Source organism: Alexandromys fortis, unplaced genomic scaffold (assembly GCF_014885135.2).
Source record: "Alexandromys fortis isolate MF-2015 unplaced genomic scaffold, M_Fortis_MF-2015_v1.1 scaffold_59, whole genome shotgun sequence".
NCBI lineage: Eukaryota > Metazoa > Chordata > Mammalia > Rodentia > Cricetidae > Alexandromys > Alexandromys fortis.
In genome coordinates, this window is record NW_026067943.1 from 9,605,777 (window position 1) to 9,630,148 (window position 24,372).

Genomic DNA, 24,372 nt, shown 5'->3' on the forward strand with positions numbered 1-24,372 from the left:
ATTTAATATGAGGGTCCATATTTTGCAAACCACATAAAATCCTGAGGGAAAACTCCTCAAAGGGCACACAGTCATCACCCTAGCACCACTCCGAGTAGAAGGCCTTGTTTATCCCCATCAGCTGAGCACAAGGAACATCTACCGCGTTTGTGAAGCATCAAAGTCTGTGGTAAATTTGGTAAGCCAACTTACTAACAACACAATGTTTTCCTCTACCAATGAAAACAGAAAACTATCTACCTTTCTGCTATGGCTTCACAATTCTGATCACAAAACTCTTAAATATCCTTGCTTTGTCTTACTTAGTGGGGAAACCCTGCTTGCTCCCTTTCATGTCTCTCGTGGCCTGTCAATGAGAATCTTCCTAACTCTGAATGAACCTTTGCAACATTCTCTACACAGTGAAACAACTTCTTCTAGAGAAACTAGCTCAACCCACAGGCCCTATCACACTAATGAAAGTTTCTAAATCTTTATTTCTAGCCCCAACCAAGTCTAAAACCCCTTGATTCAAAGAATATTACCTATTTAAGCCATTGCTTCCATTAACAATTTTATATTTTTTCATTTAGATATTTCCAAAAAAAATTCAAAGATAACTAATGTGGATAACTATTAATGCATGCTAAATCTGACTGTAAGTTTCTCTCATGTTATTTCTTGCATTTCCCCCATAATTTGCAAAATTCCACAAGAGAGACAGAACCAACAGACCCAAGGTGTGGAGTGTTTGATCTAAAATTCTATCATCTTGTCTAGAAGGTGTCTCAGAGGGTAAAGGAGATGTATCATCAAGTCTAATGGCCTGAGTTGAATCCCCAGCTGGTGAGAACCAGTCCCTGAAAACTCTTCTCTAACAAATGGTGGCAAGAACCAATGCCTGGAAACTGATCTCTAACTTCCACACATGGGATGTAGCATGTGTCTATATGCACACACACAAGATAGGTGTGTAGGTGGATGGATGGATAGATGGATAGGTGGATGCATGCATGGGCAGAAGACAGATAAAAGTAGGGGGCAGGGAAGATAGCTCAGTGGTTAGGAAAATGCTGTACTATCATGTGTACAAAAGTTTGAATGCTAGCCCTCATGAAACACAGACACAGAAATAAAGGTTTTTTAAAAAAAATACAAGTTAAACTCCAAATTTTAGGGACTTTGGGTATAACTCGCTGATATTGCATGTTTAGCATGGTCAAGGTCATGGTGTGTGAATCCAGGGCACCACACCAAAAAAAAAAAAAAAAATACAAATAATGACATCAATAAAAATCTAACTTTAAAACTACACATTTTAAAATATTTGTTTATAGTAAGTATTCTATTGCTGTGAAGACACACTATAATCATGGCAACTGGTTTTTTGTTTTTTTGGTTTTTTTTTTTTTTTTTTTTAATTTATCTTATTGGTTTTTCAAGACAGGGTTTCTTTGTGTAACAGTCCTGACTGTCCTGGAACTCACTTTGTAAACTAGGCTGGCCTCGAACTCCCTGAGCTCCATCTGCATCTGCCTCCCAAATGCTGGGATTAACAACATGCGCCACCACTTCCCGGCCCTCTTTTAAGTATTTATTTGAGGCTTACTTACATTTTCAGAGGTTTGGTCCATTATCCTCATGGTAGGGAGCATGGTAGCACACAGGCAGACATGGTAGCTGAGAGCTAGATCCAGAACCACAGGCAGCAGGAGAGAGAGTCACTGGGACTGATTTGGGCCCTTGAACATCAAAGCCCACCCCTAGTGACACACTTCCTGGAATAAGACCTCAACTCCTAATCCTTCTAAACAGCGCCACTCCCTGGTGTCCAAGCATTCAAATCTATGAGCATATGGAGTTATTCTTATTCAAATCACCCCAAGTATGTATGTATAGCTGTGCATGTGGAATTCAGAAGACAACTTGCATGTCAGGACTCTCCTCCCACCATGTGGGTGTTGGAGACAGCTGAGAAATGAACTCAGTCGTTAGATTTGGTGACTAGTGCCTTTATCCACTGAGCCACCTCACCAACTCAAGTAAACTTGTTTTCTTGTTTGGTTGGTTGGTTGTTTTTTTCCAGATAGGCTCTCACCATAGCCCTGACTATCTTGGAACTATGTTGCAAATCATAGAACACAGCCTCTGTGACTTTGATTTAGGGGGGTTTGTTTCCTTTGTGTACATAACCAATTTTTATGACTGTCAATGAGTTCTAGAATATAATGCTTACCCTCTGTTGGCATAAGAAGTCTGAACACATATGTGAGTTTGAGTTTGTGTCTCAGCCATTATTTTATTGTGAAGAGACACAATGACCACAACAACTAGGAAAAGAGAGACACTGGGACTGGCTTAGGTTTCTGACACTCCAAAGCCAGTGGCACTCTCCCTCCAACAAAACCACACTTACTAATCCCTCTAAGGTAGTGCCATTCCCTGAAGGCCATCCGTTCAAATATATGAGTCTATGGAGGTCATTACCCAAACTACCACAATTTGTCAATGTTTTTAAAATTTTCTAAGCTGTTGCTTCTCTACTGACTAAATTTTCAATAATGCAGATTCAAATGGCCAATTGAAATCACTTAGTTATCCTAATTGCTGCCTATTGTATTTACAAGCACAACTATTCAAAATCATATTTTCATGATTATTTCTCTTATCAACATGTAACACTGTTTTCTATGTCTTAATGTCACGGTCCAATCCCCAACATAAAATCTCTCTCTGGACAGTGTGGAGGCCTGGGAATAGTTGAGACAACTCCACATGGCTTTCTTGGGAGGGAGATTCTCAGTAATCCCTCATGAAATCCTGAGTTCACATCCTGAAAACTCCTTCTCATTTATTCTCCAAACAGCCTTTAAACCAAAATGTAAACTGTAATGAATAAATTCATTAGCATTCTGTTTCCTAGGTAACCAGGTGAACGGTTTTAGTCACGTCTACACCTTTAAACCACACCTTTCTACGCCTATTTTGTCACGTCTCCCTATCTTCCTGCTCTGAATGCTAGCTCTGTCACGTAGGCCTGACTTGGCAGCTCTATCCAAGGCATTCTTCAAATTACAAAGAAGGAGCACAACAACACCCTGCCGGGCGGTGGTGGCGCACACCTTTAATTCTAGCCTCAGGAGGCAGAGGCAGGCGGATCTCTGTGAGTTCGAGGCCAGCCTGGTCTACAAGAGCTAGTTCCAGGGCAGGCTCCAATGCTGTAAAGAAACCCTGTCTCGAAAAACCAAAAAGAAAAGAAAACAAAAACACAACATCCTGACCCTTTGTTAGGGTAGTAATAGCCTGTCTGGAAGGCTACGTGACCACTCAGGTACGAACTATTGCTTGAGAGCCTGGCTGCCATACCATACGTGGCCTATATAATATTGTCCCAAACCTTAAAAGATAATTAACACTAAAACCACACTGGGGGCCATGTTTTCTTCTATACGACACGACGGGCTGGGGATGTAGCTCAGTGGTAGAACACTCTATGGTAGCACTAAAAAACACATTCTTCTCTTTTCACTCTTCTCAGACAAGTGTTAAGTGTGAAGTTATACAAGGAGAAAGGTGTCTGGAACTGACTGAAAAGGCTGGAGTAGCCTATGGAATTTTAAAACTACTCGGGCAGGAATAGCTCAAGGAAACCTGCAAGCAGCCGGGTGAGCAAACAATGACAAGGACATGAACCGTCCAAGCTTTAGGATCCACGTGCTCAAATACAGTGTATTTTAAAAACATCCTTGGAATGCCGTTATTCTTTTATTGGTTATATTAGCATCAAAAATATGGAATTTTCCATAAATGTATGGATCATATTTGCTCATCTGTATCACTCTAATCCGAGTGTATGTGCTGCCAAAGCCAGGACTCTACTTTTTAACTGTTTTTCCCTCACTTAATAGACAAAAGCGCAGCATCCTCTCTTAGTCCAACTAAGATCTTTATTTTATTCTACCTTTAACTCATTTGTATTTGCTGCCTGTTATGGCTAAAATGTGAAAGTACCTCCCCACCCCCCACTCCCAAGATCATTTGTTTGGAAACTTGGTTCCTGGCTAGTGGCTCTGCTATGGGAGGCTAGAAACTTTGGGGCATAGAACTGAAGAAACAGATGCCAAAAGAACTCAATCCTACCTCCTCCCAGAGCTCTCAGCTTCTTGTAATGACAATGTAACCAATGGCCACTACTAATACCATGGACCTAGCAGCTCCAATCACCATCTTCCCTGCACTATGCCCTTTACACCAGGAACTAAAACAAATCCTTTCTTCTGTAAGTGCTTTTGTTTAGTTGGTCACAGTTACAAGAAAAGCAACTAGTACACCAACTTTCTCATTCTCTGTCTTAACTCTGCCTTCTGCTTCCCTGTCTCCATACTATCATGTCTCTAGCCTACTCACTACCTTTTCCTGTCTTCAATCAGATAAAGTGAATACTGTGTGCTAGGAGGTGGTGGCTCACGACTTTAATCCCAGCACTCAGGAGGAAGAGGCAGGTGGATTTCTGTGAGTTCAAGGCCAGCCTGATTTACAGAGTGACTTCCAGGACAGCCAGGCTACACAAAGAAACCCTGTCTTGAGTTAAAAAAAAAAAAAAAAAAAAAAAAAAAAAGGAACAAAAAGCGAATACTGTGCTAAGAGTTCCACACTTACACACTGCATTCTCATTCTCTACATGGGTGTGTTATGCTAACAAAGCTTTCCACAGAGCTATGTCCCCAGCCCAAACATTCAAACATAGGAGGTTATGGGGGCCATTCTCATTCAACCACCATGTCTCAAAAAGTCAGGTGGAAAGTGATATTTCTTGCTTGATATTGTTTATGCTGGTTGTAATTCTGATATTTATACTTCATATTTATTCTTACTGTACATAGTTTTGTATTAGGCTGAGAACTCTTTTATTTAGACAAAAGGGGGAGGTCCTGTGGGAACTCCTTCAGCCTATAAGATACTGATCCACTCTGAGCATGGCCATATGTACTATACATACAGATGTAAATCATGTGCAGCCCCTTGGCTGTCAGATTCAATTCCTGTTCCCTTCTCATACAGAGGACTGCTGATCTGTGAGTCTACCCCAAATAAAAAGACCCTTATTATACTCCATTCTGAGCGAGTGTGGGACTGCTTTATTATAATCAACAACAGGAAAGCAACTGAGAAAGACACCAGTGTTACCCTCTGGTCTACATGTGTTCATGCACACATGTGTATATACAAACATTCTTTAAAGAGGCACAGGGTGGTAAGCCAAAGGTGGGTTGTCAAACCAAGTATTGTATCTCAACTCCAGCACTTGAAGTCCTAGAGCTAGAGGAGTTCTTTCCTTTGGACTGGATGCTAACTCTATGGCCATCCATGAAAAAAGAGCCACTTCCTTCTACTGTCAATAGATGATAGCACTACCTATAAATAAGTCTAACTAATATACATTTTCTTGAAGGGGGGACTACTTCTTTGATGCAGTTAAGATCTGCATTACTTCAATTTATAAATTGCTCCATCTTGAAATAAAGTCAGAGAGTTCTGGCCCCTTCAAGGTCAAACAACAAAATGTTTTGGCCTAAGGTGTAGCTACTGGATGTTTTGCTCCCCAATGTTTTGAGCTCTTGCTTGCTCCTTGTATCATGATTAAAAAAAAAAAAGTCCTTTTTGCTCTCCCTTTTAGCTTGAGGTACAAAAGGACTATGAAAAATTAAACTCAAGGCTGCAGTATTTACTGACAGTCCTCCTTAATCTATTCTATGTCTATTTCATGTCTCTATTATTTCTACCTGCAATTTCTCAATCCACATGCCTCCCTCCAAGAATAGACAAATTGGTCAGGCAGGAACTGATGATCAATAAAATCAGTTCTGTTCCATACATTGATGATGTGGGAAAGTTATTTGTCAATCTGTTGTTTCATTGGTTAATCAATAAAGAAAACTGCTTTGCCTGATAGGTCAGAAAATTAAGTAGGTGGAGTAGACAGAATAGAATGCTGGGAAGAAGGTTAGTGAGCCAGATGCCATGCATCTCCTCTCCAGGGCAGACGCTATGGAGCCAGCCGCCAGGTCAGACATGCTGAATCTTTCCCGGTAAGACACCACTTTGTGGTGCTACACAGATTATTAAAAATGGGTTAATCAAGATGTGAGAATTAGCCATTAAGAGGCTGGATTTATTGGGCCAAGCAGTGTTTAAAGAATATAATTTGTGCATTGTTATTTCGGGGCATAAGCTAGCCAGGCGGCCGGGAGCTGGGCGGCAGGAACGTAGCCCGCAGCTCCTTCTACACATTGAGGTAACATCTAAAAAATAAATCCAATGATAGGCATAGCACCAGGCATTCTTCAAATTACAAAGAAGGAGCAAAACAACAATAAAGGTGGTGGCGCAAGCCTTTAATCCTAGTACTCGGGAGGCAGAGGCAGGCAGATCTCTGCGAGTTCAAGGCCAGCCTGGTCTACAAGAGCTAATTCCAGGATAGGCACCAAAACTACAGAGAAACCTTGTCTCGAAAAAACCAAACCAAACCAAACCAAACCAAACAACAACAACAAAAAAGTAGTAGTACATCAAGGATGCTTTATTTATACAGAGCTGCCTGAGTAAATGTATTAACTACCAAGGCACTCAAAAGAACACTGAAGGCATGATCCAGTGAAATTTGATTACTGCTTACTTGGCACAATCTGTCATTATTCACACAGTACTTGTTTTTCAGGCATGCAGGATACAAACAGTCAATGATGCTTCCCACCAAAATTTTAGGAAAGAAACCCTGAAGGTCAGGAAATGGATGGCAGGAGGTGGCTCTCTTTGGGAAGCCATGACTGAGTACTGTAGAAACTTTGCAATCAACTTAGCTGCAATGGAGATGCCAATACACTGGAGAAGTCAGGAATGTGGGATATCTGTTGAGTAAAGTTACATGCACGAAGTGGAGCCAGACCAAGAGAGGGGCCATGTATGGGGGGTACAAGGTGATAGTCTCCAGATCTACCTGGGCTCAGAATATATCACCACATGTTAAAGATGTTGGACATGGAGCACAGGATTTAATGTTTGTCTCTTGGGTTTTGGTCTTGTTTTGGTTAGATCCCTTCTTTCTATGTCCCCATTCCTCCATTTTAAAATGGGTCATTGAATAGTGAAGTATATAACTTTATTTATTTAGTACTTGCTTGTTTTACATGGACCAGTCGCCATTTATTGGACATAAATTGTCCATCAAAATATGAAAAAATTTAGTCTTAGCAGAATTCTTCACAGATGGGTTTTAGGCAGGCAGTTGAGTTCGGAATACAGAGTTTCCTCCTCCCCCCAGCACTGGCTCCTCTTCAGAGGTACTTGCATCATCATTCATGTTTGAGTTCCTTATAAAAAAATTGAGGAGTTGGAAAAGTACATTGGCAGCCTGTATCATATTAGCCTCATTGATGCTCCCTTTCCTCATGTTAGTGTACTTGTTGTGATGCCAGTTGTAATCTCTCTGAAATACTCCAAGCCTTTGAAAGTAAAATCCCACATCAATATCCAGCTTGGCAGCTCTCCCAGCTCAACTTCTATCAGTTTCTTCTTCATCGGTGATACAAATGACACCAGCTTAGAATTCTGGCATTTCTAGATGCCCAGGGTTTTGTTTGTTTGTTTTTCAGAGTCTTACCAGTGTAGCCTAGACTGACCTTGAACTCCTGACAATCTTAATGCCCATCCACTCAAGAACTAAGAGTAGCCATACAAACCAGCATAACTAGTTTATAAACCTTTCTTTTTAATATTTTAAGGGTTCTTGGATGATGTAACAACTAAGAGATTGTTTTGAGTCTCAGTTGGGATTCTTGAACAATGCTGGAACTGTTAAGACTATGGAACTCTTGAAACTAGATTAAAAGCACTTTGTATTATGAGATGGTCAAGGGCTTTGGTGGAGGTGGGGTAGAAATTGAATAGGAGTAGAATGCTATAACAGTTTAAGTCAGAAATGGCTCATGTTTTGAACACTACATCCCAACCTGGTGGTAGAATTTGGGTAGGCTATAAAACCTTTCAGAGGTGAGGCCTGGCTGGTAAGGTAACTATAGATGGACTTTGAAGGTGATACTTGAGTCTGGTTCCTTTGTACTCTCTGAATCCTGGCTTAATATATGCTCATACCACCATTAACTTAGCAATTCTACCGTGCCTTCCCCACCATGATGAACTGACTCTTTGAACCCATGAGCCAAAATAAATCTGTCCTTTATTATGTTGTTCCTGTTAAGTGCTATGGCCACAGGGATACTATACTAAACCAATTAATGCAGAAGCAAATAAAACAACTGATATCAAATAAAATATTATAAACCGAATAGAGTGGCACACACCATTAATTTCTGCACTTAAGAGGCAGAGGCAGGTGGAGCTCTGTGAATTTGAGGCCAGCCTGGTCTACATAGAGAGGTCCAAAAACACCAGGGTACACAGAGAGACCCTACCTCAAAAATAAAATAGGTGTTATAAAAGACCAGGTATTTAAAAAGATTTTTAGCCTACAAATTTAAGGGTCCTTGAATGTTTGGGAAAGGAATATGTAATAAAACATCTATTCTAGCCAAAACAGCTTTAGAAACAGTAGTATCCTTATTTTATAGATGAAGAAATAGAGGCTTTAAAAATGGGTTAAAAAACAACTCATATACAGTCACATAATAATACAGAGGGTTAGCATCAATCTTAGATCTGACCTAAAACCTCTAATTTTTTTTCTCCTTTTTTGGGGGGGGGAGGGAGTTTCAAGACAGGGTCTTTCTGTGTAGCTCTGGCTGTCCTAGAACTCGTTCAGTAGGCCAGGCTGACCTCAGACTCACAGAGATCTGCCCTGCCACGACTTCCCAAGTGCTGGGATTAAAGGCGTGCCCTGGCATTGCCCCAACCTCTATTTTTTTAAAGCACTTTTTATTATAACTTCAAACATCATAGACAATGTATCTTGATCATATCAACCCAACTCCCCTTTCCCACTCCCAAGAAGTGCCCTGAATATGTAGCCCTCCTATACTCACAGTTTTTAACAATCCATTGAATCCAATTAGTACTGCCTGCATGAGCATGAACAACCTACCAGCAGTTGCACCCTCTCCCACTCCCCCAGCAGCCATCAACTAGCAAGCAGAGCTTCACGGGCTCCACCTGCATCTGCTCTGCACGTATTGACAGGCTTGATCTTATGCAGTTAAACCTCCACTTTCTACTATTTTTTAAGATTGATTGATTGATTTAGTATGCAGTGTTCTGCCTGCACGTTTGCCTGGAGGCCAGAAGAGGGCACCAGATCTCATTACAGATGGTTGTGAGCCACCATCTGGTTGCTGGAAAATTGAACTCAGGACCTCTGGAAGAGTAGTTAGTGTTCTTAACTGCTGAGCCATCATTCCAACCCTCAACTCTTATTTCTCCTAAAGTCTGATCACCTCTAGAAAGGTCAACAAATTAAAAGAGAGAAACATATACTTAGAAGCAATGTCAATTATATTATACAGTGCTCAACACCAGAAGTCTTCATTCTAGAAGATGGGAGAAGGGGATACCACACAGGCCTTTCCCCAGATCAATGTTTTCCTTGAAGAATTTTTTTTTTAAGTGAGGACTTGGGAGATAGCTTACTCAGTAGAGTGCGTGTGAAAGGTGAGAGCCTGAGTCAAATCCCAAAATGCATCTGTAACGTCAACACTAAAGAACAGGAGATAAAAAGATCCCTAGGACTTGCAGGCCAGTCAGCATAGCCTAACCAGCAAGCTCCAGGGCAGAAAAGGTAGGCAGCCCAAATAAACAAGGTAAATGGCACCTAAGGAACAATACCTCAAGTTGGCCTCTGGCCTCCACACACCACACGAATGCACATTGCACGTACATATACAGAGGAATTTTTAAAAACCTCCATTATCCCTGCTCTTTTTCTTATGTTTAATTCATTGGTTTCTACATCAGATCAAATAGCTGCAAGAAAAAGGACAAAACCAATTAAGAGTAAAATATAACATGACAGTTTTCAAGGAATTGGTACAAACTGCCTTTTATTGGGCTCCAACAAAACAAAGTTGCTTGGGGAAAAAGTGTTGTCAAATGTCAAATAGAAAAATTATTTGAAAGCAAGTGACAATAAATAAATTCCCCCAAATTCATGAGGAAGCTAACTTTTATACCCTTAATGGTTAGGATGAGATGGCTGTACTGGAGTAACTGCTCTAGTAACTTACAAGGTGATCCCTGAGGCTCAGCTACTCCTACCTTGGCTAGAGGCGATTATAAAATCATTCAGGAGTGGCAATAAATACAGTATCTACCAGCCACAGTAGAAGAGGTCAATCACAAGCCAACAGGTGTTCAGACCTAGCTAAGAAGATATTATTCAAGCAGGGTACAAAGGGAATAGTGGATTGCCAGAGGAGAAATGCTATTTATCAGACCATGACAAACTTCCACGTGTTTGCACTGAGATTAACCAACTGCTTGATGGTTGGTTTGCATCCCAAACTAACAGTAGCAAACTGGTAGTGAGGCAGACCTTTAAGACACTGGCACCGACTTCTGAATATTTTGCAATGCATGTTCAAGTTACAAACCCTCTTTATAAATGAAGGTGATATTTTCCATAGTATTTCATATTTGAAATTCCTTAAATAAATCCAAGTTCAGCCCAAAAAATTATGCCATCAGGCCTGGCAAGATGGCTCACAGGGAAGTGTTAGCATGAACATTTGATGACTTAGATTCTTAGATTCCACAAGGTGGCAGGAGAGAACCAACTCCCAAGAGTTGTCTTCTGACCTCTGCACTTGAATGCATGCACATGCACACACAAAGAAAGTTACTTGGGGAAACACATGCACACAAATAAATACACACATAAGTAAATGTGTACATCACTTTACATGTAATCCAAACTAACCAAGATCACCGCCATACATAATTGGGTAAAAATGAATGCTTCTCTGGCCCTGTGCTTGTAGGTGTGGGAGAACTGCCCTGAGGACGAGCGGGAGAACTGGTCCTGTGAACTCGCCAGGGTAATGCAGGAAGAGTTCACCCTGGTGGTGAGGATAAGGAGAGCTGGTGGGCTGACCAACCCTGCAACTACCCAGGTCACTCCAACATCCCCCCCATCTGTGAGCTGCTGGAGCACATAAAGGGACCAGTTCTGCAGATCCTAAGCTGCAGGATCTCCACAACACTGGACAACAACAGGATATCCAAGAGAAGTTCCAGTGAAGGCCTAAGCGCAGGATCGATAGCATAGCAGAAACCAGAGACCTTGAACCAGACCAAAGACTCTTTGCAATGAACACTTTCAAGTAAAGATATATGGACAAAAGGTTTACTGAGTGACTCACTGGGTCACACTGCAGCTTCCATGATGAAACTGGTTTTTCTTTTTTTCCTTCTTTTTGTTCTCTTAAATTTCATCTTATTTGGGAGTAAGCAGGAAGGATACAACAGCGGGGGGCAGATGTGAAGTGACAGAGAAATGAATTGGGATGAAGATATATAATGTGAAAGACACAACAATAAATAAAAAAGAAAGTTTAAAAAAAAAAAGGACTCAGGCTGAGGAGCAACCCAATAGGCAGAGCTCTTCCATGGCCTCTGAATCAGCTCCTGCCTTGAGCTCCTGCCCACCTCCCTCAGGGATGGACTGTGACCTAAGAGCTGTAAGATGAAATAAACCTCCGACAAAAAGAATCAATGCTTTTCAATTTAAATGAATCAGATAGATATATTTTTATAAATATCATTTAATAATTCAAAATGCAGTTTAAAGTACAGATATGGTATAAATCCTAATAATAAAAAATGTAAAATAATAGCACCTGTTTTAATTAGATCTAACAACAGAAACAAAATGGTTATTTCAGCACAATAAATGATTACTTGACTCTAAACATAAGAAATATATAACAAGATGAAACTAGGAATGGGCTGGATTCCACACAAATCACAAAAACCCTTTACCTCAGTCTGCAGGATGGCAGCCCTTTGTTCCTTAGCAGTGAGGGACTCCTTTAGCACCTCGATGTGTTGCTTACTATCTGAGAACTGGTTCGTGAGAGTTTCTAGCTTGGTTTGTAAGGCTAGCAGTTCAGTGTCCTTTCTGGACAACTCTTGTTTCACCTGGCCAATCTGGAAAAGAAAACACAACACTGTAAGGAAGAAAGAAATCACACAGCTACCGCACAACTGGACCTCTGGCAGATTTACGACACAAGATAGGAAAGTAAATACAACACTGACTTGATGATAGGTGTGGGGTGTGCTTTAGTGGTAAAGCACTTGTCTAGCAACCCCGAGCTCTAGGCTCATCAAATAGTAAATAAATAAGACTGGACATACTAATCTTTTACACCATCTAATACCGATGCTCCCTACCAAAAACTAAGCTTATTCAAACACAGAAATTTCTAATCTTCATTTATTGTCTTTAAATAGTTTCTGAAATGCCTTAGGCCAGTTGTTCCCAACCTTCCTAACACTGAGACCCTTTAATACAGTTCCTCATGTTGTGGTGACCCCAACCATAAAGTTATTTTCATTGCTAATTCACAACTGTAATTTTGTTACTGAGCAGTGTTGTAGCTTCCGATGGTCGTGACCCGGATGAGAACCACTGCCTTCGGGGAAAGATGGAGAAAGAAATTGCAGTTCAACCCGACCAGACAGAGCTCATCACCTAAATGCCACTTCATTTGGTCAGAAAACAATGAGTCACAGGCAGGACTAGTGTGAACGTAAAACATGAGGGGAAAGTAACTTCCTATTTCTGCTGAAAGTAAATTCAAATCCTAGTGGTATGCTTCTTTAGTTTTCTTTCTCAAACAAAAGTTTTATACTTTATCTTAAAAAGCTAGGCTAGATGAGGTAGTGTAAACTTTTATACCATGCAGAACAGGCAGAAGCTGTTTGATCTCTGTGAGTTCTAAGCATGCCAACAGTACAGTGAGACCCTGTATCATGAAAACAGGACAAAACCAGGCTGGTTTCAGTGTTAGGGCATCAGAGAGATGTTTTCTTTAAAAAAAAAAAAAAAAGTCAACTGTTTATTACCTACATCCACATCATAGACATAAATGTGGCATCTGAACAGGCCAGTCATAAACAGAACAATGCACTCTTAACAAAGCTTTTCTTTTTCTTTTTTGGTTTTTCAAGATAGGGTTTCTCTGTGTAGCCTTGGCTGTTCTGAACTTGTTCTATAGACCTGGCAGGCCTCGACTCACAGAGATCTGCCTGCCTGTGCGCCTCATGAGTGCTGGGATTAAAGGTGTGCACCACCACAATCTGGCTCTACAAAACTCTCTTAATACCAACAAATATTTCCTTTTAAACAACTTCCTTATATCTGTATTGTTCCTAAGCATTTGTGTGTGTGTGTGTGTGTGAGAGAGAGAGAGAGAGAGAGAGAGAGAGAGAGAGAGAGAGAGAGAGAGAGAGAGAGAGAGAGAGAATCAGTCAGTCTTGTGTGCACCAGACCAGACCAAGGCTGGTCTTGAACTCCTGATCTTACTGTCTCTATCTCCTAAATGTTAGGATTACAGGTCAACAGCCAATGAGGACAGTAAATGTGTACAGTGTTATATTTGCGTGTACACATACAGAAGCCAATGCTGGATATCCATCTGTCAACTTCTGCCTTGCTCCCTTGAGATTGGTTCTCTCACTGAAGCTGAAGCTAACCAACTCCAGAAATCCTCCTGTCTTCATGTCCCTGTAGCATTAGGACACAGACAGGCAACCACACCTGGCGTCTGACATGACTTCTGGAGACTGAAACACCATGCTGACACAGCAAGTGTTCTTATTCACTCAGCCTTCTTAGCCAGCCTTGTTCCTAAGACAGGGTTTCTCTGTGTAGCCCTGGTTGTCTAAAACTCACTATACAGACCAGGCTGGCCTCAAACTCAGAGATCCATCTGCTTCTGCCTCCCAAGTGCTGAGGTTAAAGATGTGCACTACCATGCCCAGCCACCTTCTTTCCTATTTTGAAACTTTAAATAAAGATTAAAAAAGAAAGCTGTCTTATGACATTTTCTGAGTTTATAATTATTAGGTCTACCGTCCAGAAAATAAGTACATGACAGATTAACTACTGGCAGATATACGGTACATCAGAAATTTTCATGGCAGATGAAGCTAAGTTCTGGAGTTTTAGAAAACTGAGCATCTCTAAAGTATTTTACTACACCAAACTTAGGTAACAAGAGAAAGCTTTTTAAGAAATTTCACAGGAAGAAATAGCGTTTACCTTAAAATCAGACTTTTAATTTGGGAACATACCACAACAAAAGAGTTGTTTCCTAGCATGTACAAGACCCTACATTTGATCTCCCCAGGAAAACAACAAGATAGGAAGAGAGGGAGGAAAAAAGGGAGGGAGGAAAGGAGGGAGGGAGGGAGGGAGGGAGGGAGGGAGGGAGGGAGGGAAAAACCAATTATACCTTTAAGAAGCACTAAAAATAATTTAGTCTTCTCTTTCAATAAGGCAAGCATTTTTCTATACACATGAAAACTATTTACAGATAAGCAAATACATAAGGATACTCATGCTATCCCTTTACCAACAACAAAAATATATATTAGCATTATTCCATCTGTAATATATAGATTGAACTAAAAATGTATTTATTCTATAAATAAATGCCCAGAATATTCAAAGTGTTACTACTTTCTCAGGAAAGAACTACAGTTCAAAGGTATCTAAATCTCTGGATATTTCTAAACACAAGTTAAAAATAAACAGAAGCCAGGCATGGAGGTACACACCCAAAATCCTCAATGCTAAGGAGGCTGAGGCAGAATCAGAGGTTTGATGACTAGCCTACATAATAAGGTCTTTCTCAAAATTCTAAAATGCACACATACATACGGAGAGAGATTTCAGTTCTGCACAGGACTGCTGTTTCCTTACTGTGTGCACTACTTAACGAGCTTTACATGCTGCTATACAGACCCTTAGAGACTGAGAAAAAGAAGAAAACATTTTAAACAAAAGAAAAATTTAGAAGTACAAATCTTCCTTCTGGAACGCCCAGGAGAGAAAACTAAGTGAGGAGCACATGATAGCAGTTAGTTGCTGAAGAGATCAGTAATGTTATTCTTCTCTACATCTTGGCTTCCTAACTGGCAATGGAGAAATTATACCAAAGCCTCATACTGCTTAGGAATTCAATAAAATAATATACTTGGCCTGCTGTCTGATACACATAAATGAAAAATAGTCGCTAAGAAAAAAAGGAAGTTATATACCAATTCCTCCTCCAGATAACATATAGTTAATACAATAATCCAAATTAGATCTTTTCCAAACATAGTATTTTACTTTTTAACCTACAATACAAAGTAGCCATAAATAGGAAGCAGCATATCAAATTATCAAAATTTATTTTTAATACTGCATTTGAGTCTTAGTCCACAATTCTTCCCAAGGGTAATTTTTCCACTCATCTTTGACACTTTGAAGAAGCTGTGTATGAACAATACAAACAAAATAGTGAAGAAATTACAAGTAAACTCTAAAACGGGATAGCTGGTGTCAATCAAACCCTACCCCTTATGACCTGTGGTTCACTGGGTATTGTCTGTTACCTGAGCTTTCTCCTCTGTAAATTGGTGCTGATCACCCCAGACGCTTCTAGTAAGTATACAGGTCATGGTTATTTTATTATTATCTATTAGAATGGTTTGAAATGCAGTTTTTTAAAAAAATCACACTAATTCTAAACTCCCAGGTAAATTTAAATAGCTACTCTCTATACATCTGTCCTAAAGAAAATAACATTTGCTGCAAAATCTCCTAATGAGAACTTAATGTCTCCATGTAGTTAAAGTACTTTTCTCAAGAATTTCAAATGGAGGTAAGTTGTAGGCGATAGGCCTAGAGATGTCTGCATATTCCTGTACCTAAAAGAATGGAGGGAAAGACCATTCATATAAATCAGCGTACATCTACTCAACAAGGGAATGAGGAATGGGAGTTTTGAGATACCATCCACAGAACAGCAAAACAATAAAGAACCAGGTGTAGGGCTCCCAGAATCCATGTGGACTCAGTGTGCACAAGTGACATATGGGTCAAACTGTGAACAAAGGTCAGTCAAAAGAGCAGAGCAGGCTGGTTAGTGCTAAGAATGGGCAGAGCTGCCATCCATAGAGAGAATGAAAGTGTAAGCCACCCAGAAGCCAGAGCCAGCAGGGTCCCACTGTGGGATCACTGCACACAGAGAGGTAAATCTTACTGCAAAGACCTCAGACTGAAGACCAGCCGCTCTCTTTTTCAGCTCCTCCCCTTGAGCCTCTTTCGAACTTAGTTCCTCCTTCAGTTGTTCTACCTGTCACGACATTGTTATTGTTTTTCACTCATGTGCCAACTTAGGACTTCAAATTATCTGATTTTGAGCCACAGTGACCTCTGAAATAATAATAACTTACGTAAAATAATTGAATATTTTCCACTAACTCAATTTTCAAAGGCATATACTGTTTCTATTTCAAACTTTTTTCAAATGAACTAGAATGTGCTGGTCAGCAAAAAGGAAGTATAATATAGATTTTAATATGGTATATTTTGTCCTTAAAATCATGGAGAAAATCCAAGCTAACAAAAAGTTGAGCACATCAATTTTTAGCATTAAAATTAGCACATAATTGGCATAAATCATCAATAACAGACTCTTTAGCAATAGAGGAAAATTCTAAAGACACATGCCAGATACACAACAAAAAGCCTAAACAGGATAGGGAGTCACACCTGTATTTCTTGACAGTCAAATTTGGAGAATGTTTCAGTTTTCAATTGTGAGAAACTGAAGAATACAGCTGCTCTATACATTTGGGAAATGCAGTGAGTTAAGATTTTTCTAGCTAAATTTTCATTGTTAAAATTATTTATTTGCATATTTGTTTGTTTTGAGACAGGGCCTCACTGTGTAGCCCTGGCTAGCCTGGAACTCACTATGTAGACCAGGCTGGCCTCTAAGATGCAGCACTCCAGCTGTCTCTGTCTACCAAGTGCTGGGACTGCAGGCATATGCCACCATGTCCAAACTTTGACAATAATTATTTTTAATTGAAGCACAATAAAATTGATATCCCAATAAATTAAATTCTTCAATTTTATTTAAATAGTTTATAGAATCAACATAAATGACTTTTGGATCTGATTTTAAACCACACTGATAGGCCTCAGTACTGACTGCCCTACTGCACACACGCCTGAGAGCACATAGGAAGCAGCAAACCTGGGAGCAAATGAACTCCCCTAACTGAGAAAGCAAAGGCCTTCCATCTTGGGACTTGTTTAAAGGGGAAACATTTAACTTGTTTTGGGGGGGGGGGGAACAACTTTCAGGGATTTGATTTAAACTATTTCCCAAGAAGGGGTAGAGAATGAGCTCTCACACCGTAAGAACAATGCAGTTGAACAAAGTTCCATCAAATCATTTCAGAAGGACTTACAGAAACAAAAAGTTAAACGATAACATGTCCTTAGTCACATCAAACGATTCTTATTTAAATAAAAGCCTACAATAACTAAATGATACCAGTCATTCTGACCTTAACTCTGGGAAGTTTCTAAGTGGGGGTGGGGGAACACTCCTCTAAAATCTAATAAAGCATAAAGTAGATCTTTGCAATCACTAACATGGACAAGTATGCATAAATTTTAAAGCTTCCAGGAACTGAAGTATCCATTCCATACCTTATTCTTCATGAATTTAGAGTGGCTCCTATACACCTCCATCTGTTTCATTTCCTCCTCTCGCTCTTCAGTGCTCAAAGCCCCATTTGATTTCAGCATCTGAATTTCCTCTTCCAGGTCTCGGAGTCCACGCTCCATGGAAGAAATTTTTGAATCCTAGGAACATGGAAGAGTTAAGTGTTGGGGAATATTATTTTCAGGTGTCACTTTTGTTTACACTGCATTTGTTTAACTCTGTGAAGCAGTGTTACTGTGTCTGTCTAAAACACCTGACGGTTCTAACAAAGAGATGAACAGCCAATAGCAAGTAGGGAGCAAGGATAGGCGGGGCTAACAAGCAGAGATCATAAATACAAGGAGAAATCTGGGAGGAGAGAGAACTAGGAGAGGAGGACATCAGGGGCCAGTCACACAGCTACAAAGCAAGCCACTGAGAAAGAAGAAAGGTATACAAAAATACAGAAAGATAAAAGCCCTTTCAAAGGCAAAAGGTAATGGGGATAATTTAAGATAAGAAAAGCTAGCAAGAAACAAGCCAAGTTAAGGCCAGGCATTAACATCTGTGTGTGATTTATTTGGGAGCTGGGTGGTGGGCCTCTCAAAAAAACAAGAGTAAAATATCCTACAACAGTTAAGTGTTAAACTATTTACAAAAAGATTAAAAGTAGTTGAATGACTGGTGATGTGGGAGTGTCATATATCAATCTGTTGATTTCACTGGTTAATTAAATAAACTGCTTGCCCTGATAGGTTAAAACATAGGTGGGAGGAGTAAACAGGAGGAAGAGGAAGTGAGGTAAGACTCCTCAGACAGACGCAAGATAGCTCTGCTCTCAGAGACACATGCAATGAAGCTCCGACTCAGGATGGACGTAGGCTAGAATCTTCTCGGTAAGCGCACCTTGGGGTGCTTACACACATTATTAGAAATGGGCTAGTCCAGGTGGCGAGAGTTAGCCGAGAAGAGGCTAGATATAATGGGCAAGCAGTATTTAAAAGAATACAATTTGTGTGTTGTTATTTCGGGCATGAGCTAGCAGGCGGCCGGGGTGCTGGGGATGCAGCCCCGCCGCACTTATTTCAACAGACTGGGTCTCTGAAAACCTGCTGCTGCAGCGTGTGGAACAAGGAGGACACATCCCCACAGCATGGCTGCTCCTCTTCCTCCCTCCAGTTACAGACACTTTCAACTCAAGCAGACAGAATTGACCAAACGGGCAGAAACAACAGAAAATGGTTAAAGGTTCTCTGCACTTTTATAATCAACAAATTTCAAAAACTGTAAAACTGACCATAAAACCTTTTCTATTGTAATATTTTACTACTTTATTTAGTGACCTCTGGGTGGGGGACGTGTTTCTGCCACTAAGAGAAAAGAAAAAAGCTTGAAAGAATTGTACAATAAAATTCATAATAAGATATACCATAATAATTATCTAGCATTCCAATTGAAGAAAAAAATCAAGAGTGAATATTTATATATTAACAGTTACTTTTTGTACATTAGAACTCTTATTCACTGTACTTCTGGTATACATTTGAAATATCTACTTATGTTTTAAAAATCACTAATTTCCATGACACATGAGTATAGTTCTGGGTATTTAGAACAAGGCAGCAAGAGGATTACTGGAGACCAGGAGTTTAGGGACAACCTAGGCAACATAGTAAGATAACTCCCATCTCAAAAATAGTTATATTAAATAATAAATCACTGTTCTTGTAAACCACTATCACAAATATCACCTTCTAGTTCTACATGTTTCTATACTCAATTTCTTGATTTGTTTGTGGAAACATATAACTTATCCTCAACACAAGTATCAATCACAGCAAAATGGCTATGTGAAAATAATTTTATATCTGTAACTGAACATGTTTATTTACCTAAGAAATAAAAGATTTAAAGAATTTATGGCTTCATTTTACTTGGAGCTTTAGAGAGAACATTCTGGGTTGGAATTCTGAAACTGACTTCCTTTTTACTTTATATCAAAGATGTCTGGGTTGGCTGTATTGGCTATCATAATTCCTAGAACAGAAAGACAGAACTTAAAGATCTGTTGTGAGACAATTTTAACCAGCAGTTTTCAGGTTTGGGGAGCTAAGGGGGAAAGAGGTACCCTTGCCTTGCTCATAGCCTACACTTCAATTATAGAAATTCACTTTTAAGATTAACACAAAAATTGCAAAAACATATTAACATAAATTGTAGAAACAGATTGACATAAATTGTAGAAATTCACTTTTAAAATTAACATAAAATTTTCTTCACGTATCAGGACATGGTCTCTTTAAAATGACTAAAACACCAGATAAGCACAAATAGCTAGGAATCAAAATAAGTTTTGCCATGCCCACACCTAGGAGCAGCAAGAGGTAATGAAAAGATGGGGAAAGAAAAGGGAGTGTAGCTTTAGCACAGCTGTGATCCACACAAGACAATGGGCCCAGAGTAACAGCCCTAGCTCTGTGCGTCCTCAGCAGACCACCTACGCAGTTCCACAAGGACCTTACCCAACCATAACAGTGACATAGGACAAAATCAATTCACTACCAAACGTACAGCAAGAACAGAAAACTTCTTTCTAGAAAAGACATTACTGTGGCTGTGAAACCTCACGGCAAGCATGAATTATCTGAGGAAAGAGCTATCAGTTTACTCTTTGAAATCAGGTTAGACAACTAGTCCTTGTTAGTGTAACTAGGTCCAGCATAAACTCCAGTGGTACCAAGCCTGGTTTATGTGAGAATATCTCTCCTAATCAACTGAAATAAGCAGATAATTAAGTTCCCTTTCACTCTCCCACTCTACTTCCCAAGCCCTGACTCCCCATCACTGTCAACCACTCCTAATGGGCATTCTGAGATCTCCTTGAGAAATTCCCCACATCTCCAATTCCAAAGGTTGGCTCATTTCCCCAAGCAAAGCTGGGCTTTCCTGAACGATCTAATTACCCTGAACTATCTCATTTTGCAACACAAGAGACCAGCTTCCAACCACCTGAAAGATACACTCCTGGGGCCTCTTAGGGTGTGTATATGCACGTAAGTGTTTAAGATGGGAGAATGGCACCATCACATGAGCAAGAGTCCAGAACTAAATGAAAAGGAGAAAGCCCCTCTGCTCATATTATCACTCTTCCCTTGATGTGGGAGTGTCATATATCAATCTGTTGATTTCATTGGTTAAGCAATAAAGAAACTCCTTGGCCCTGATAGGTTAAAACATAGGTGGGAGGAGTAAACAGAACAGGATGCTGGGAGGAAGAGGAAGTGAGCTCAGACTCGACAGCTCTGCTCTCTGGAGCAGAGGCCCTGCTTCGCTCTCTTAGGCATACGCGATGAAGCTCCGACCCAGGATGGACGTAGGCTAGAATCTTCCCGGTAAGCGCAGCTAGCGGTGCTACATAGATGATAAGAAATGGGCTAAATTAATATGTTAGAATTAGCCTAGAAGAGGCTAGATAGAAATGGGCCAAGCAGTGTTTAAATGAATACAGTTTGTGTGTTGTTATTTTGGGCATAAGCTAGCCAGGCGGCCGGGGTGCTGGGGATGCAGCCCCGCCGCACTTATTACTACATTCCCTCTCTTGGACTGGTCTCCAGAAGCTCGGTCCAGGGCTTCGCTGTGGATCTCTGATCTGCTTCCATCAGTCGCTGGATGAAGGTTCTATGATGACAATTAAGGTGGTCATCAGTCTGACCACAGGGGAAGGCCAGTTCAGGCATCCTCTCCACTGTTGCTTACAGTCTTAGCTGGGGTCATCCTTGTGGATTCCTGGGAATTTCCCTAGTGCCATGTTTCTCACTAGCCCCTTAATGGTTCCCTCAATAAAGACATCTCTTTCCTTTCTCTCCCTCTCTGTCCTAACCCTTTCTTGAGTATCCTGTACCCTCATGTTCTCTTCCTCCCTCTCCTCTTCTCCCCTTCCCCTTCCACCCTCCCTTCTCTACCCACACACTCCCAATTTTCTCAGGAGATTTTGTCTGTTTCCCCTCCCGGGGAATCCCCGTATGTCTCTCTTAGGGTTCTCCTTGTTACCTAGCTTCTCTGGAATCATGGACTATATATAAGCTGGTTATTCTTTGCTTTAGGTCTAATATCCACTTATGAGTGAGTACATACCAGGTTTGTCTATCTGGGTCTGAGTTGTGATACCCACAGAAAAAGCTGACCTGAGTTAGTGAGAGCCCACTGACTCTGAACAAATAGCGGGAGGGAGGGGAGACCTGTATAGGACCAAAAGCCCCACAAAATGTGGGGGAAAGTTGTGAGGCTTGGGCAGTCTGTGTGGCCATTGGCAGTGGGACCAGGATTTATCCCTAGTGCTTGAACTGGCATCTTGGAGCATGTTCTCTTTGGAGGGATACCTTGCTCAGACTAGATATAGGGGGAGGGCCTTGGCCTGCCTTGAAAGGATATGTCTGACTTTTTGACTCCCTATGGGAAGCCTTACCCTTTCGGAGGTGTGGATGGGGGGTGGGATGGGGGAGAGGGTAAAACAGGAGAAGGGGAGGGAGTGGGAACAGGAATAGCTATGTAAAAAGAGAAAAGACTGTATTTAAAAAAAAAAAAATTTAAAAACCACTATTCTCAGGACCATAGAGGAAACAAAAATAAAAATAAAAAAGGAAAAAGCCAGTGGGGCAGCAACACTCACATCTCTCTGCATCCTAACTGTGAACACAAATTGATCAGATGCCTCCCACTCCTACGGCCTCATCTCACCCCATGGACTCTACCCTCAAGCCACATCCAAAATAAATCCATCCTTTTTAAAGTTACTTTTGCCAGGTGTGTTGTTCTAGCAGTGAGAAAAATAACCAACATAGCATCCACCTGACCCTTCTTGTTGACAAAATCTCATTTTACAATACAAGCTTGGCAAAACTTAAAATATGCCCACCACTGCCAATTAACAAAATTACATATTCCTGATCTGTGAGCTGGAGAGTTTAAAACAAACAAACAACACAAAACCATGTGTAAAAATGTGTTTTATCCTTAGACACCAAAAGGAAATCAAGAAATAACATGCACAAATGAACTATGTTGTGTGACTAAGGGAAAGCCACAAAATTAAACCATTCCAAAGGCCTTATAAGATTATAGTCAAGCTTGTTGAAGAGCCCAAAAACTAGTAATTTAAATTTTGTTTGGTAACTCCTTATCCTACTGAAAAAGAAAATATACATACTATGAGCAAAGTTTTATCATTGTCAGTCAAATTGTATCGTTACCAGCCAAGGCTAAACTGAGACCTTAGCTCAAAAACACATGAACACACACACACACACACACACACAAAAGTGGATTATAATACAAACCAAGCCTCTTATGTAGTATAAAGAAGTTAAAGAAAGCAGGTAGAACAAAATGAGCTTTTCTAAGAAAGAACATAAAGCAGAGATATGGTAGCACATGCCTATAATAAAGGAAGATGGCAAAGTCCAAAACCAGCCTAGGACACAAGAAAAGGAAAGGAGGACCATATGTGATGGTTAATTTTAAATAGCAACAGGCTACAACCAAGAATCACCTGCAAAGAGTCTCAATGAGGAATTATCTAGATCAGATCAGCCTGTGCAGAGACTGTATGGATTGCATTGAGGTGGGATGGGTGACTCACCCTGAACCTGGGTGCCACCAATTCAGGCATTGAGCCCTAAACTGTACAACATAAAAGAAAGCTGGAGACAACAAGCCAGCAGACTGCAATAGTACCATTCACTTCTCTCTGCTCTTGGCTACAGATACAATATGTCCAGTTGTCTCAAGTTTCTGCCTCTGACTTTTCTGCAACTGTGAGCTATACCATGGAACCCTAAGCCAGCTTGTCACAACAACAAAGAAATCAGAAGACCATGTGTCTAGTAAAAATACTAGCAACACCACCTAACATCAGTCGTTAGCTATGTGCAAGGCCCTGTCCAAAGCATTTTACATGTTTTAACCAATGAACAACAAATTAACCACTGAATTAACAGACTTTTTTTTTTATAAATCTGAGAAAGCCATAGAGAGGTTAGGAACTTGCTTTTTGTCACATATCTGATAAGATGTAGCTAGATTTTTAAATCAAAGGAGTTTAACTCAGAAAGCAAACTCTTAAAACTCCTAGAGATTTCTAATGGCTAGTCTAAAACAGTTTTTCAAAATACTATCTTTTCAATTCGGGGGTCCTCTGGACATAGAGTCTACAGGGCTAAAGCTATTTTTGCAATAATCTTAAAGTTATCATTGGATCTGTCCAATGTGTTGACAATTGCACTGATAAGAAACAACAGACAAAGGTACCAGTGCCTGAGCACAAGTCAGGACAGTGGCAGTAACAGTAGTAGTCACGACATTCTTTAGGGGGATAAACTGGCAATGAAGAAAAAGGATAAATAACTAAAATCTTAAAGAATGTCCTTAAGCAGTTAAAATGCATTACTATTAATAATATCCAGCATCAAATATATATATGAAAAGTGGAATTAGGCATGGAGCACTTATACTGCATACTGAACAATGGCTATACCTAGCAACGGCACCTGCAGGGTGCTGTAAGGTGCAAGGTGAGCTATATACTTCCTTCTTACAGCACAGCTCTTACTAAAGACACAACTGGAAAATGGTGATTACTGAGACTTAGGTTTTGACAAATTTTGTTCCTAAAAAT

General features: G+C 40.3%; 1 protein-coding gene across 11 annotated transcripts in view; it reads right to left on the bottom strand.

Moving 5' to 3' along the window:
- Positions 1-24,372, bottom strand: part of Erc1 (ELKS/RAB6-interacting/CAST family member 1) — a 351,181-nt gene that overhangs the window by 253,180 nt on the left and 73,629 nt on the right. For 5 of the 11 annotated variants that reach the window (XM_050148588.1, XM_050148584.1, XM_050148592.1 and 2 more), the window contains 3 exons: positions 17,705-17,860; positions 16,242-16,334; positions 11,965-12,132 (listed from right to left, as the gene is read on the bottom strand). In XM_050148588.1, the coding sequence (XP_050004545.1) occupies positions 11,965-12,132; positions 16,242-16,334; positions 17,705-17,860 (417 nt within the window). The remainder of the gene's footprint in view (positions 1-11,964; positions 12,133-16,241; positions 16,335-17,704; positions 17,861-24,372) is intronic. The other 6 variants (XM_050148589.1, XM_050148586.1, XM_050148596.1 and 3 more) reach the window with 2 other exon arrangements.